The sequence below is a fragment of the Nicotiana sylvestris genome, chromosome 3 (assembly GCF_000393655.2).
Source record: "Nicotiana sylvestris chromosome 3, ASM39365v2, whole genome shotgun sequence".
Classification (NCBI taxonomy): domain Eukaryota; kingdom Viridiplantae; phylum Streptophyta; class Magnoliopsida; order Solanales; family Solanaceae; genus Nicotiana; species Nicotiana sylvestris.
Window position 1 is genome coordinate 50,299,627 of NC_091059.1, and position 12,487 is coordinate 50,312,113.

General features: G+C 41.5%; 1 protein-coding gene across 1 annotated transcript; it reads left to right on the forward strand.

Annotated features, from left to right (window-relative positions):
- The first annotated feature begins 1,458 nt into the window (after positions 1-1,458).
- LOC138887331 (uncharacterized) lies at positions 1,459-3,297 on the forward strand. The gene is made up of 4 exons (XM_070169066.1): positions 1,459-1,591; positions 2,343-2,552; positions 2,718-2,986; positions 3,256-3,297. The coding sequence occupies exons 1-4, from the start codon at positions 1,459-1,461 to the stop codon at positions 3,295-3,297; spliced, it is 654 nt and encodes a 217-aa protein (XP_070025167.1).
- The last annotated feature ends 9,190 nt before the right edge of the window (positions 3,298-12,487 follow it).

The following is a 12,487-nucleotide window of genomic DNA, read 5'->3' on the forward strand; positions in this document are numbered from 1 at the left end:
ACCTTCCTCGTCACTACCCAACCGAGGTTAGACTTGACACTTACTAAGTACCGCTGTGGTGTACTCATGCCCCTTCTGTGCATGTTTTTCATGTGCAGATCCAGGTACTGCGACTCAGTCCTATCACCCGTGAGGCGAGGCGATTGCCCTAGAGACTTCGAGGTACATCTGTTGCGTCTGCAGACCAAGGATTCCCTTTGTATTCTAGCTTTTAAACATTTGCCCTTCTGTTTTTCTTTCCCTTGTTAGATATTCTGGAGTTAGACATTATAGATATCCAAAGCCTTGTGGTTCTGTGAGTTTTTGAGTTTTGGGATAGTGTACTTGGTATTGAGAAATGTTGTGTTGTATATGCCGAGCGGCACTTTTAAACACAGTTTTATCGTTCTTCATTCTGTTTTAATTTGTTTTATTCTGCACTTGGTTTATCTTCTGCAATTTAGGCTTACCTAGTCGTAGAGGACTAGGTGCCGTCACGATGGTTCACAGAGGGTGAACCGGGGTTGTGACAAGTTGGTATTAGAGCTCTAGGTTCATAGGAGTCATGGATCACAAGCCGGTTTATTAGAGTCTCGCTGATCGGTACGGATACGTCTATAGTTATCTACGAGAGGCTATGTAACTGTTAGGAAAATTTCACTTTATTTGATTTCCTTGTCGTGCGATATTTTGACATCACAATTCTAAACTTTTCTCCTCTATTCTCTCAGAAATAGTGAGGACACATGCTACCCGAGATGATCAGGAACCCGCTCCCCTACTGCAGTCGTTAGAGGCTAGGGCCAGAGTAGAAGCCGAGGATGTGCATGTGGTGCAGCCAGAGCACCTGCACGAGCTGCCGCCGAGGTACCACCAGCAGTCCCAGCCAAAGTCCAGGCACCTGACACGCCTACTGCCACTACTACTCCAGCTTTTCAGGAGACTCTGGCACAAATCATGAGCATGTACACCACTCTGGCTCAGGCAGGGTTGCTTTCCCTTGCTGCAACCACATCTCAGGCTGGGAGAGGACCATAGACTCCCTCCGCCCGCACTCCTGAGTAGCAAGTGCATGTTGAGCAGGTCCGTAAGATTATTCCTTTACCCCCTTCAGTGCCAGTTCAGACCGAGGACAGGGCAGCAGCTTCCGAGGAGGAGCAGCTGAGGCTTGAGAGGTTCAAGAGGTACAAGCCTCCTATATTCAGCGGTCTAGCATCAGAGGATGCTCTAGGATTTTCAGATGAGAGTTACCGCATTCTCTGTACCATGGGTATATTAGGATCGAGCAGGGTTTCCTTCACGACCTTCCAGCTTCGAGGAGCCGCCTATGAGTGGTGGCGCACCTATGAGTTAGACAGTCTGGATCATGCTGCTTCACTGACTTGGACTCAGTTTTTACATCTACTCTTGAGAGAGTATGTTCCTCAGAGCCTCAGGGATACATGGCGCGCAGAGTTTGAGTATTTACGCTAGGGTACTATGACTGTCTCAGAGTATGCCGTCTGTTACACAAGTTTGGCTAGGCATGCAACAGCCTTGGTTTCTACTGTTCACGAGAGGGTTAACCGGTTTATTGAGGGCCTTATTCCTTGCATCAGGTCTAGCATGGCTCGTGAGTTGGAGATGGATATTTCTTATCAGCAGGTGGTGAACATTGCTAGGAGGATTGAGGGTATGCATGCTAAGGAGAGAGAGGAGAGAAAAGCTAAGAGGTCTCAAGAGTCGGGCCATTTCTCTAGTACCCGTGCCCCAGTAGTAGGTCGTCATGGTAGGGGTTATATATGTCGCCCTGTTCATTTAGCTCTTCCAGCATCCAGTGGTATTCCAGCTCCTCCCAGACCTCAGGAGCCTTATTATGCACCACCGGTATCTAGCGCGCCTTCTGTGCGGGGTGCTTTTAGAGGTCAGTCCAGCAGACCTAGTTCGATCCAGTCATAGCCACCACATCCTCCCAAAACTTGTTTTGAGTGTGGTGATAGACGCCATATGGTGAGGGATTGCCCAAGACTTGGGAGGGGTGCACCCCACAGATTTCTCAACCACAGCGTGCCCCGCAGAGTTCTCACGCTATAGTTATAGCCCCAGTTGCTACCCCACCTGCTCAGCCAGCTAGAAGTAGAGGTCGGGGAGGTAGAGGTCACCCTAGAGGGGGAGGACAGGCCCGATACTATGCCCTTCCTGCCCATACCGGGGCTGTTGCCTCCAATTTTGTCATCGCATGTATTATACTGGTTTGTCACAGAGATGCATCGGTTCTATTCGATCCAGGATCCACTTATTCTTATGTGTCTTCTTATTTTGCTCCGCATTTGGGTGTATCTCAGGATTCTTTGAGTTCCCTATTTATATTTGTACTCTTGTAGGAGATTCTCTTATTGTGGACCATGTTTATCGGTTGTGTTTGGTTGCACTTAGTGGTTTTGAGACCAGAGTTGATTTATTGTTACTCAACATGGTTGACTTCAATATTATCTTGGGCATGGAGTGGTTGTTGCCCCGTTATGCTATTCATGATTGTCACACCAAAATCGTGACACTGGCTATGCCAGGTGTACCGCGTGTTGAGTGGAGTGGTACTATAGATCACACTCCCAGTAGAGTTATTTCTTTTCTTAAAGCTCAGCGTATGGTTGAGAAGGGGTGTGATGCATATTTAGCTTATGTGAGAGATTTTAGTATTGATACCCATTCAGTTGATTCAGTCCCAGTAGTATAGGATTTTCCCAATGTGTTTCCAGTTGATCTTCCGGGCATGCTGCCTGATAGAGATATTGATTTTGGCATTGATCTGTTGCCGCACACTCAACTCATTTCTATTCCTTCGTATCGTATGGCTCCTCATGAGTTGAAGGAGTTGAAGGATCAGTTACAGGAATTGCTTGATAAGGGTTTTATTCAACTCAGTGCATCACATTGGGGTTCTCATGTCTTGTTTGTCAAGAAAAATGATGGTTCTATGTGTATGTGTATTGATTATCGCCAGTTAAGAACCGTTATTCTTTTCCTCGTAATTATGATCTGTTTGACCAGCTTTAGGGCGCACGAGTGTTTTCTAAGATTGATTTGCGCTCAGGTTACCATCAGTTGAAAATTTGGGAGCCAGATATCCCGAAGACTGCTTTCAGGACTCGGTATGGTCATTACGAGTTCCTTGTCATGTCATTTGAGCTGATCAATGCCCCAACAACCTTTATGTATTTGATGCATAGTGTATTCTGGCCGTATCTCGACTCTTTCGTCATTGTCTTTATTAATGATATTCTGGTGTATTCCCAGAGTCAGGAAGATCATGAGCAGCACCTGAGAACTGTGCTTTAGACACTGAGAGAGAAGAATTTATATGCTAAGTTCTCGAAATGTGAGTACTGGTTGGGTTCAGTGGAATTCTTAGGCCACATGGTATCGAGTGAGGGAATTTAGGTGGATCCGAAGAAGGTATAGGTCGTGCAGAGTGGCCCAGACCATCCTCAGCTATATAGATCCGCAATTTCCTTGGCTTGGCAGGTTACTACCGTCGTTTTGTGGAGGGGTTTTCATCGGTTACAGCCCCTATGACCAGGTTGACCCAGAAGGGTGCTCCGTATCAGTGGATGGAGGATTGTGAGGCGAGCTTTCAAAATCTCAAGACAGCTTTGACTACAACCCTAGTTTTGATATTGCCTACAAGTTTGGGGTCTTATACGGTCTATATCGATGCCTCGAGGATTGGCCTTGAAGCGGTGTTGATGCAGGACGATAGGGTGATTGCGTACGCATCTAGACAGTTGAAGATACATGAAAAAAAACTACCCTCTTCATGACCTTGAGTTAGCTTCCATTTTCACGTCTAGAAGATTTGGTGCCATTATTTATACGGGTTTCCTTGTTAGATTTATACTGACCATCAGAGCTTGCAGCACATGTTCAAGCAAAAGGATCTAAATTTGCGCCAGAGGAGGTGGTTAGAGTTGCTGAAGGACTATGACACTATTGGTGATGATGGGGTATTGAGGATGCATGGTCGGATTTGTGTACCCAATGTTGATAAGCTTTGAGAGTTGATTCTAGAAGAGGGCCATAGCTCGCGGTATTCCATTCATCCGGGTGCCGCGAAGATATATCAAGATTTGAGGCAGCACTACTCATGGAGGTGGATGAAGAAAGATATACTTGGATTTGTAGCTCGGTGCCTCAACTGTTAGTAGGTGAAATATGGGCACCAGAGACCGGGTGGGTTGCTTCAACAGATAGAGATTCCAGAGTAGAAGTGTGAGCGGATCACCATGGACTTTGTAGTTGGGCTCCCACGGACTTTGAAAAAGTTTGATGCTATTTGGGTGATTGTGGATCGGCTGACCAAGTCCGCTCATTTCATTCATGTGTGTAATACTTATTCTTCGGAGCGGTTGGCGGAGATTTATATCGGGGAGATTGTTTGTCCGCATAGTATTCCATTGTCCATCATTTTAGATAGAGGTACTCAGTTCACGTCACAGTTCTAGAGAGCCATTCAACATGAGTTGGATACTCGGGTGGAGTTGAGTACAGCATTTCACCCTCAGACAGACGGATAGTCTGAGCGCACTATTCAGATTCTTGAGGATGTGCTCCATGCATGTGTGATTGAGTTTGGAGGGTCTTGGGATCAGTTTTTGCCATTGGCAGAGTTTGCTTACAACAACAGCTATCAGTCTAGCTTCCAGATGACACCATATGAGGCTTTATACGGGAGACGGTGTAGATCCCCAGTGGGTTAGTTTGAGCCGGGTGAGGCTACATTGTTGGGCACAGACCTGGTTCAGGATGCTTTGGAGAAGATTAAGGTGATTCAGGATAGACTCTGTATAGCACAATCCAGACTGAAGAGTTATGCGGATCGGAAGGTTCGTGATGTTTCCTATATGGTTGGAGAGCGGGTTCTACTTCGGGTTTCACCTATGAATGGCGTTATGAGATTTGGGAAGAAAGGGAAGTTGAGTCCGAGGTTTATTGGACCTTTTGAGATATTGAGACATGTTGGGAGGTTGCATATGAGCTTGCTTTACCTCCCAGCTTGGCATGAGTTCATCCGACATTCTATGTTTCGATGCTCCGGAGGTATCACGGTGATCCGTCACACGTGTTGTATTCCAGTTCAGTCTAGTTGGACAAGGATCTATCTTATGTTGAGGAGCCATTGACAATATTGGACAGGCAGGTTAGAAAGCTGAGGTCAAAGAACAATGCTTCGGTAAAGGTTCAGTGGCAGGGCCAGCCGGTCGAGGAAGCGACCTGGGAGACCGAGCAGGATATGCGTAGCTGTTACCCTCATCTTTTCACTACTTCAGGTATGTGGTTATGCTCGTTCGAGGACGAATGAATGTTTAAGTGTAGGAGGATGTGACGACCCAGGCAGTCGTCTTAAGAATTTACACCCCGATCCCCTATTAACTGCTTCCCGCAAGTTTATTTCTGCTATTTTGATACGCCGAGATGTTCGGTTTTGAGTTTCGTAGAGTTTCGGGACACTTAGTCCCTAAAGGAGAGCTTAAGTATTGGAAAGTTGACCGTAGTCGGAAAAGTGTGAATACGTCCTCGGAATGGAAATTCGATGGTTCCGTTAGCTCCGTTGGGTGATTTCGGGCTTAGGGCATGGTCGGATTGTGTTTTGGAGGTCCGTAGCTAATTTAGGCTTGAAATGCCGAAAGTTGAATTTTTGAAGTTTCCGATTCAATAATGAGATTTTTATTCGAGGGTCGGAATGGAATTCCGAAAGTTGGAGTAGCTCCGTAGTGTTTAATGTGATGTGTGTGAAAAATTTCAGGTCATTCGGACAAGGTTTGGTAGACTTTTTGATCAAAATCGTGTTTCTAGAGTTTTTGGAATTCTTAAGCTTGAATCCGATGAAAAATAGGTGTTTTGATGTTGTTTTGAGCGTTCCAAAGTTTGGAACAAGTTATAATGATGTTTTTGGATTAGTTGGCAGGTTTGGTTGAGGTCCCGGTCGCCTCGGGTGTGTTTCGGATGCTCAACGGGTCATTTTGGAACTTGTTGGAATTGCAGAAAATCTGGTATCTGGTTTCCTTAATCGCGTTCGCGCTCTTCCCTCCACGTTCTCGTAGTGTAATTTCGGAGGATGATTAAATTGTTCTTCGTGATCACATGATTAGGCTCGCGATCGTGGAAGTCTGGCCCTTCATCCTTCGCGTTTGTACCCCTCCTTTCGCGTTCGCGTAGTAGAACTAGGAGTCGGGGGTACAGTGACCTTTTCCCCTTCGCGTTCGCATTGCCTGGTCTGCGAACGTGTATGCCTGCCCTTTTCCTCTTCCGCATTCGCGTACATCATCTTACGCGTTCGCGTACATCAATTTTTCATCTTCGTGATCGCACATCATTTCTCGCGATCGCGATTTACAAAACACCTGGTAGATTTTTAAAACCTAAAATCGAGGGTTTAAAACATAATTAGTATTTTGGACTTGGGAGCTCGGGAGATTGTGATTTTTGAAGAGATTTTCACCTGTGCGATTTGGGTAAGTGATTCCTACTCGGTTTAAATAATTTCCATGAATCTACACTTAAATCCATCATTTAATTTCGAAATTTTGGTGGAAATTGGGGGAAAAGTTCTTAGACCAAGAAATTGAGTTTTGATTGGAGATTTGACATTGGATTTGGATAATTTTGATATGGTTAGACTCGTGAGAGTGTGAGGATTCTGAAAATATAAATTTTACCCGATTTCGAGACGTGGGCCCGAGGGGTGTTTTGGTCATTTTATATAATTCCGCGTATTAGCTTAGAATTTAATTGTAGAATCAACTACTTGAAGTGTTATTTACATTATGAAATTGAATTGAATAGATTTGGGCCATTTGGAGTCGAGTACTCGTGGCAAGAACGTGGTCTCGGGTTGATTTTGAGCCGGTTCGAGGTAAGTGGCTTGTCTAACCTTGTGTGGGGGACCTTCCCCTTAGGATTGGTATATTTGGTAATTGAAATGCCTTGTACGTGAGGTGACGAGTGCGAACTTGTGCAAATTGTTGGAAATCCGATTTTCTTTAAGTATTTATTAGTATGTTTCTTTTCCTGCTTTTATTACTAGTACTATTAAGCCTGTTGTTAGCTTAGGAAAGCATATCTAAGTGATTTAATTGCTTTAATTGTCCAACCTGCTTACCTGAATTCTTTGCAGCATGCTAGGCTAGAGCCACTTGTTTACCTTAATATGAAATTGGCCATTACTGTATAATTTCTTGTTGCTGCTGCGTATTTATTTTGGGACTACATATGTGGTATTCCAGTAGATCCCCTTGTACAGTTATATGGAACTACGGGGAATGCACCCAGGCAGATTCCTCCAGTACTAGGTATTTATATTTGGAACTATGGAACGGGATTCCGGTAGATCCCCGCGCACTATGAGTTGGACTATGGGACGGGATCCCAGGACGGTTTCCTGGGAGATCCCCAACTGTTATTATTGGTGCTGAGTTGTATTTCCCTTTCCGTGTTTACCTTGTTTCTGTATAGTTGTTGTTGTCCTGTACATCCTGTGTTATTTTACTTCTGTACTTATTTATACTATTCTGTTCTATACTGTTGATCTTTATATTTTATTTAACCTCAGTAGGGCCCTGACCTTCCTCGTCACTACCCAACCGAGGTTAGGCTTGGCACTTACTGAGTACCGCTGTGGTTTACTCATGCCCCTTCTGCGCATGTTTTTCATGTGCAGATCCAGGTACTGCGACTCAGTCCTATCATCCGTGAGGTGAGGCGACTGCTCTAGAGACTTCGAGGTACATCTGCCACGTCTGCAGACCAAGGAGTCTCTTTCTATTCTAGATTTTAAACATTTTCCCTTCTATATTTCTTTCCCTTGTTAGATATTCTGGAGTTAGATATTGCAGATATCCAAAGGCTTGTGGTTCCGTGAGTTTCCGGGTTTTGGGATAGTGTACTTGGCTTTGAGAAATGTTGTGTATGCCTAGCGGCACTTTTAAACACTATTTTATCGTTCTTCATTCTATTTTAGTTTGTTTTATTCCGCACTTGGTTTATCTTCCACAATTTTGGCTTACCTAGTCATAGAGGACTAGGTGTCGTCACGATGGTTCAAGGAGGGCGAACCGTGGTCGTGGTAGTTCTTCAACATAAATTCTGGGTTTTGATTGATATTTTGGTATCAGATTTAATTAATTTTGGTATGAGTGAACTCGTAGTTGAATGAGTGTTCATATTTTGTGACTTTTACCCTATTCTGAGACGTGGGCCTGGGTCAACCTTTTGGGGCAATTTTCAAAATTATTGATAAAGTCTTGATTTCATTAGTTGGATTAGTTTCTTATATTTATATTTATGGTATGCAATTTAATTTGGATAGATTTGGGCTATTCAGAGTCGGAAAGTCATGGAAAAGGCATTCTTAATGATTGGTTGAGCTTGGTTCGAGGTAAGTGGCTTGCCTAACCTTATGCAAATCCCCTTAGGAATTTGTTTGTTGTGATAATTTTGTGATATGTGAGTGTTGTGTACGTGAGGTCATGAGTGCATACACGGGCTAATTATTGTAAAACTCGATTTTTTCTAAGCATTAACTAGTTACATCTTAATTGAGTTAGAGCAGCATCTGTAGTTATCCCATCGAGCTTAGTTGAATTCCTGTTTTTTCCTTGACTTGTACTTAATTTTAAACTGTAGGATTTCTTGTTGTAACTGTTATTTCCATCGATTTTGAGCAGTGTGTTTACTTTTGGGACTACGAGACGGTATCTCGGAAGATTCCCCACTTCATATTTACTTTTGGGATTGCGGGACGGTATATCAGGAGATCCCCCACTACATATTTGCTTTTAGGACTACGAGACAATATCTCGGGAGATCCCCCGCTTCATATTTACTGGAGATCTCCCACTGCATATTTACTTTTTAGACTACGAGACAGCATCTCAAGAGATCTCCCGTTGCATATTTACTTTTGGGACTACGAGGAAGTACGTCGGGAGATCCCCTATCGTGCATTTATCCCTATGTGTTATGTGGTTATATTCCTATATTCCTCGTTAAATTTTCAGTCTTCCATTATGTTGCTGTATTTCCTGCCTTATTTATCATATACTAGTAAGGTCCTGACCTGACCTCGCCACTACTCTATCGAGGTTAGGCTTGACACTTATTGGGTACCGTTGTGGTGTACTCATGCAACTCTTCTGCATATGTTTTGTGTGTAGACCCAGGTACCTCATACTAGCTCCGCTACTAGCTGAGAGTACATGTTGCTGCTACGGAGACTTCAAGGCATATCAGCCAGCGTCCGCAAACCTCGGAGTCCCCCTCTATTCCCTCCTATGTTGTTTTCTTTCTGTATTTTTCCTTAGACTCTGGTGTACAGAGACACTTAGTTATTCTACTAGAAGGTTGTGACTTGTGACTACCGAGTTTTGGGAATAATGTTTATACTCGAGTGTCAGTTTACTTGTACATGTCGAGCGGCATTTAATCAGATAAATAGTATCTATTGAAATCTAGTTATTAAATTATGCTTTTATTTCCTTTATTCCGCAAATTATTAGGCTTACCTAGTCGTAGAGACTAGGTGCCATCACGACATCTTACGGAGGGAGATTTGGGTCGTGACATCGATGCTAAGATGTTTGGCTTTCAATTTGTATGCATGCAAAATTTAATTAATTTTATTATATTAAAGCAATGCAAGTAATTTGATTTTTAAGTACTTAAGTTTAATTAGATGAAAAACCAATTAATAAATGTATATGCAAACAGATTTCACAAAATAAGCTCCTTTCTTTTTTTGGTCCAAAGTTACCATTTTGAAATTTCATTGATTAGATTTAGATTATCAATTCAAAATATTTATATAGATTTTCATTAAATTTTTCCTTTTTTTAATCCTAAAAATTCCAAGTGGCATTTTCTCAATATGCCACTTGGCTTAACTATAATGCATATTACCCTCCTTTTATTATAATATAGATTATCTAATGTTATTTAATTGGTGTTGCACTTTAACATACTTATCATAAAATGTTAGATCCGTCCTTGAATATTGATATTGACTGTGTTTAATCCCAAATTTTTATTAATTTAATTGTATAAAATCAAAATCTATTTTTTTTGGGTCGTACAGATACGAGTGCTGGAATTCTGCTAAGAAAATTGAAAATTATAATAAAAAGAGCTATAAAAATATTCTAAATTTTTGCGAGATATTCTGTGAAAAACTTATATGTATATTGTATCAACTAATATGAGACAAAAGGACTATAATATTGAAGCTATGCCATCTTCCATGTCTTAAATCTGTTTTATTGTATATTTTGAGAAATCAAAATCTTACTTTTTTCTCCAGATCTGTCCACGAACTCCGGTCAAAGTATTCGAAGTTGGTTGACAAAATCCAAAATGTATCCCACATCCTCACTGTCTTAGTGTCGTGTCGAGGTGAGTCGGCATAAAAAATGAAGTGTCCGTACAAGTTAGGTATAAACACTTGATGCGAGTAATACTTTCTTATGACGACCTTCCATCTCTCAATGTCATGATCCAAAATTCAATTAGTCGTGATGATACCTAACCCAACCCGCTACGTAAGCTAACTAATAATAATCCAATTCAAGTGAGATTTACTGAGAAAGTAAATGATGAAATAACAGAATTTCTATACAATATCCCAAGGACTGGTAGTATAATTCATTAGCTTCTAAGACTTAGAATTTACAAACCTGGTACGAAATAAATACATCATTTGTTCGAAATATACATAAACAGATTTATACATCTAAAGCTAGCTATAACCGGAACATAGGTACATCTTTAATACCATCTCTCACCATACGCAGCAACATCATCTCCAGAATGTGCAAGCAAGGTGCAGAAGTTTAGTATGAGCACACTGACCCATGTACTCAATAAGTAATGAACTTAACTGTATGTTGAAAGCAGTGATGAGCTCGGAAAACACTATCAGAGTCCAACACCAATAGCGGAAAATAACTCGTAATAATATAATGAAAGCAGTACAAGTAATAACTCAAAAGATCTCATGCTCATCTCGTTCACAGTTACAGACCAATAGACATGTTTTCCAGTATAACAGGAAAAAACCAAATATTTCAACGTAATTACCAAAATATGAGTATATTAGAAAACGGTGATTTTTCCCAAACTTTCAAAAATAGATAATATATTGTACTATCAGATAACATGAAAAAAGTACATTTCTATGCCTACATGTCAATATGCATGTCATTTCATCACTTATCACATACCGTCTACATGAGGAATATACATCTCAATGCCTACATGTCAATGTGCATGTCAAATCATACATGCCACAATACTGTGCAACATGAGAAAAAATGCATCCCTATGCCTACATGCCATGTATGCATGTCAAATGAATAATTCCATGGTGATATTCTTAGATACTCTCACCCTCAACATACTCAAGATATCTGTCTCAAATGACCACTTCATTATGCACACACACATACAATCACTCAATACTATATTGTACCTGCAGTCACTGTAGTATGTCAAACTGCGGAGGGGTGGATCCTGCCCAAGTGCTAATATAAAGCCAATATGGCCTGCTGCGACATGTAGCCTAATCTCATAATGATAAATAAGCCGATAAGGCCTACTTCAGCGTGCAACCCGATACTATAAATAGCCAATAAGCCCTGCTGTGGCATGCAACCGATCCCATACATAGCAAATAAGGTCTGTTGCAGCGTGCGTCCCGCTCTCATAAATAGCACTCACAATCTCGCTCTCAGACCCCAACTAAGTCATCAATCTCTCAAGTCTCAAGGGATCACAATCTTGTACCACTCAGCTCAAACAATGATAACATGTGATGTAACAATGAATAATGAACAGAGACTGAGATATGATATGCAAATGAAGAATCATGATTGATTATATAATTAAAATTAGAGCAGATAACTCAAAACAATAGAGATAGTCTCATTAGGTCTCAACCGAATAAGCACATAGCCTAAACATGATTTCAACCTGATTCACATATCATATAATGAAACAAGTAGGGAGAACATGGTTTTAACATGATATAACAACAAAACAAGTCTGGTCATAGTCTAACAGTCAATTAGGATCATGATTTTCCTGGTGCATGACCACACGCTTGTCACCTAACATTTATGTCACCTCAATACATCCCTTATTATATAGTTTCCAGGGTTAAATACTCTCAAATCCAAGTTTAGATTTGTTACTTACCTCGAACAAGCCAAATCGAATACCAACCAAGCTAAACAATACTCTAGAAATGTCATCCAGTGTGTAACAACCTCCGAACGGTTCAAAACTAACAAAAAGCAACTCAAATACATCAAATAATGCCTAAGGAAATAATACCAAATGATAAAGGTTGCATCTTTACACATTTACTCAAAGTCAACCAAAACATTAAACCTGAGCCTACACCTCAGAACCTAACAAAACTCATAAAATCCGACAACCCATTCTATTACGTGTCCAACCATAATAATTTCACTCAAATCAT

Coding starts and splice junctions, on each gene's coding strand:
- LOC138887331 (XM_070169066.1), top strand. CDS start 1,459: ATGACTGTCTCAGAGTATGCCGTCTGTTACACAAGTTTGGCTAGGCAT. Junction 1,592..2,342: donor CATCAGGTCTAGCATGGCTC/GTGAGTTGGAGA, acceptor GTACTCTTGTAG/GAGATTCTCTTATTGTGGAC. Junction 2,553..2,717: donor ACCGCGTGTTGAGTGGAGTG/GTACTATAGATC, acceptor ATGTGTTTCCAG/TTGATCTTCCGGGCATGCTG.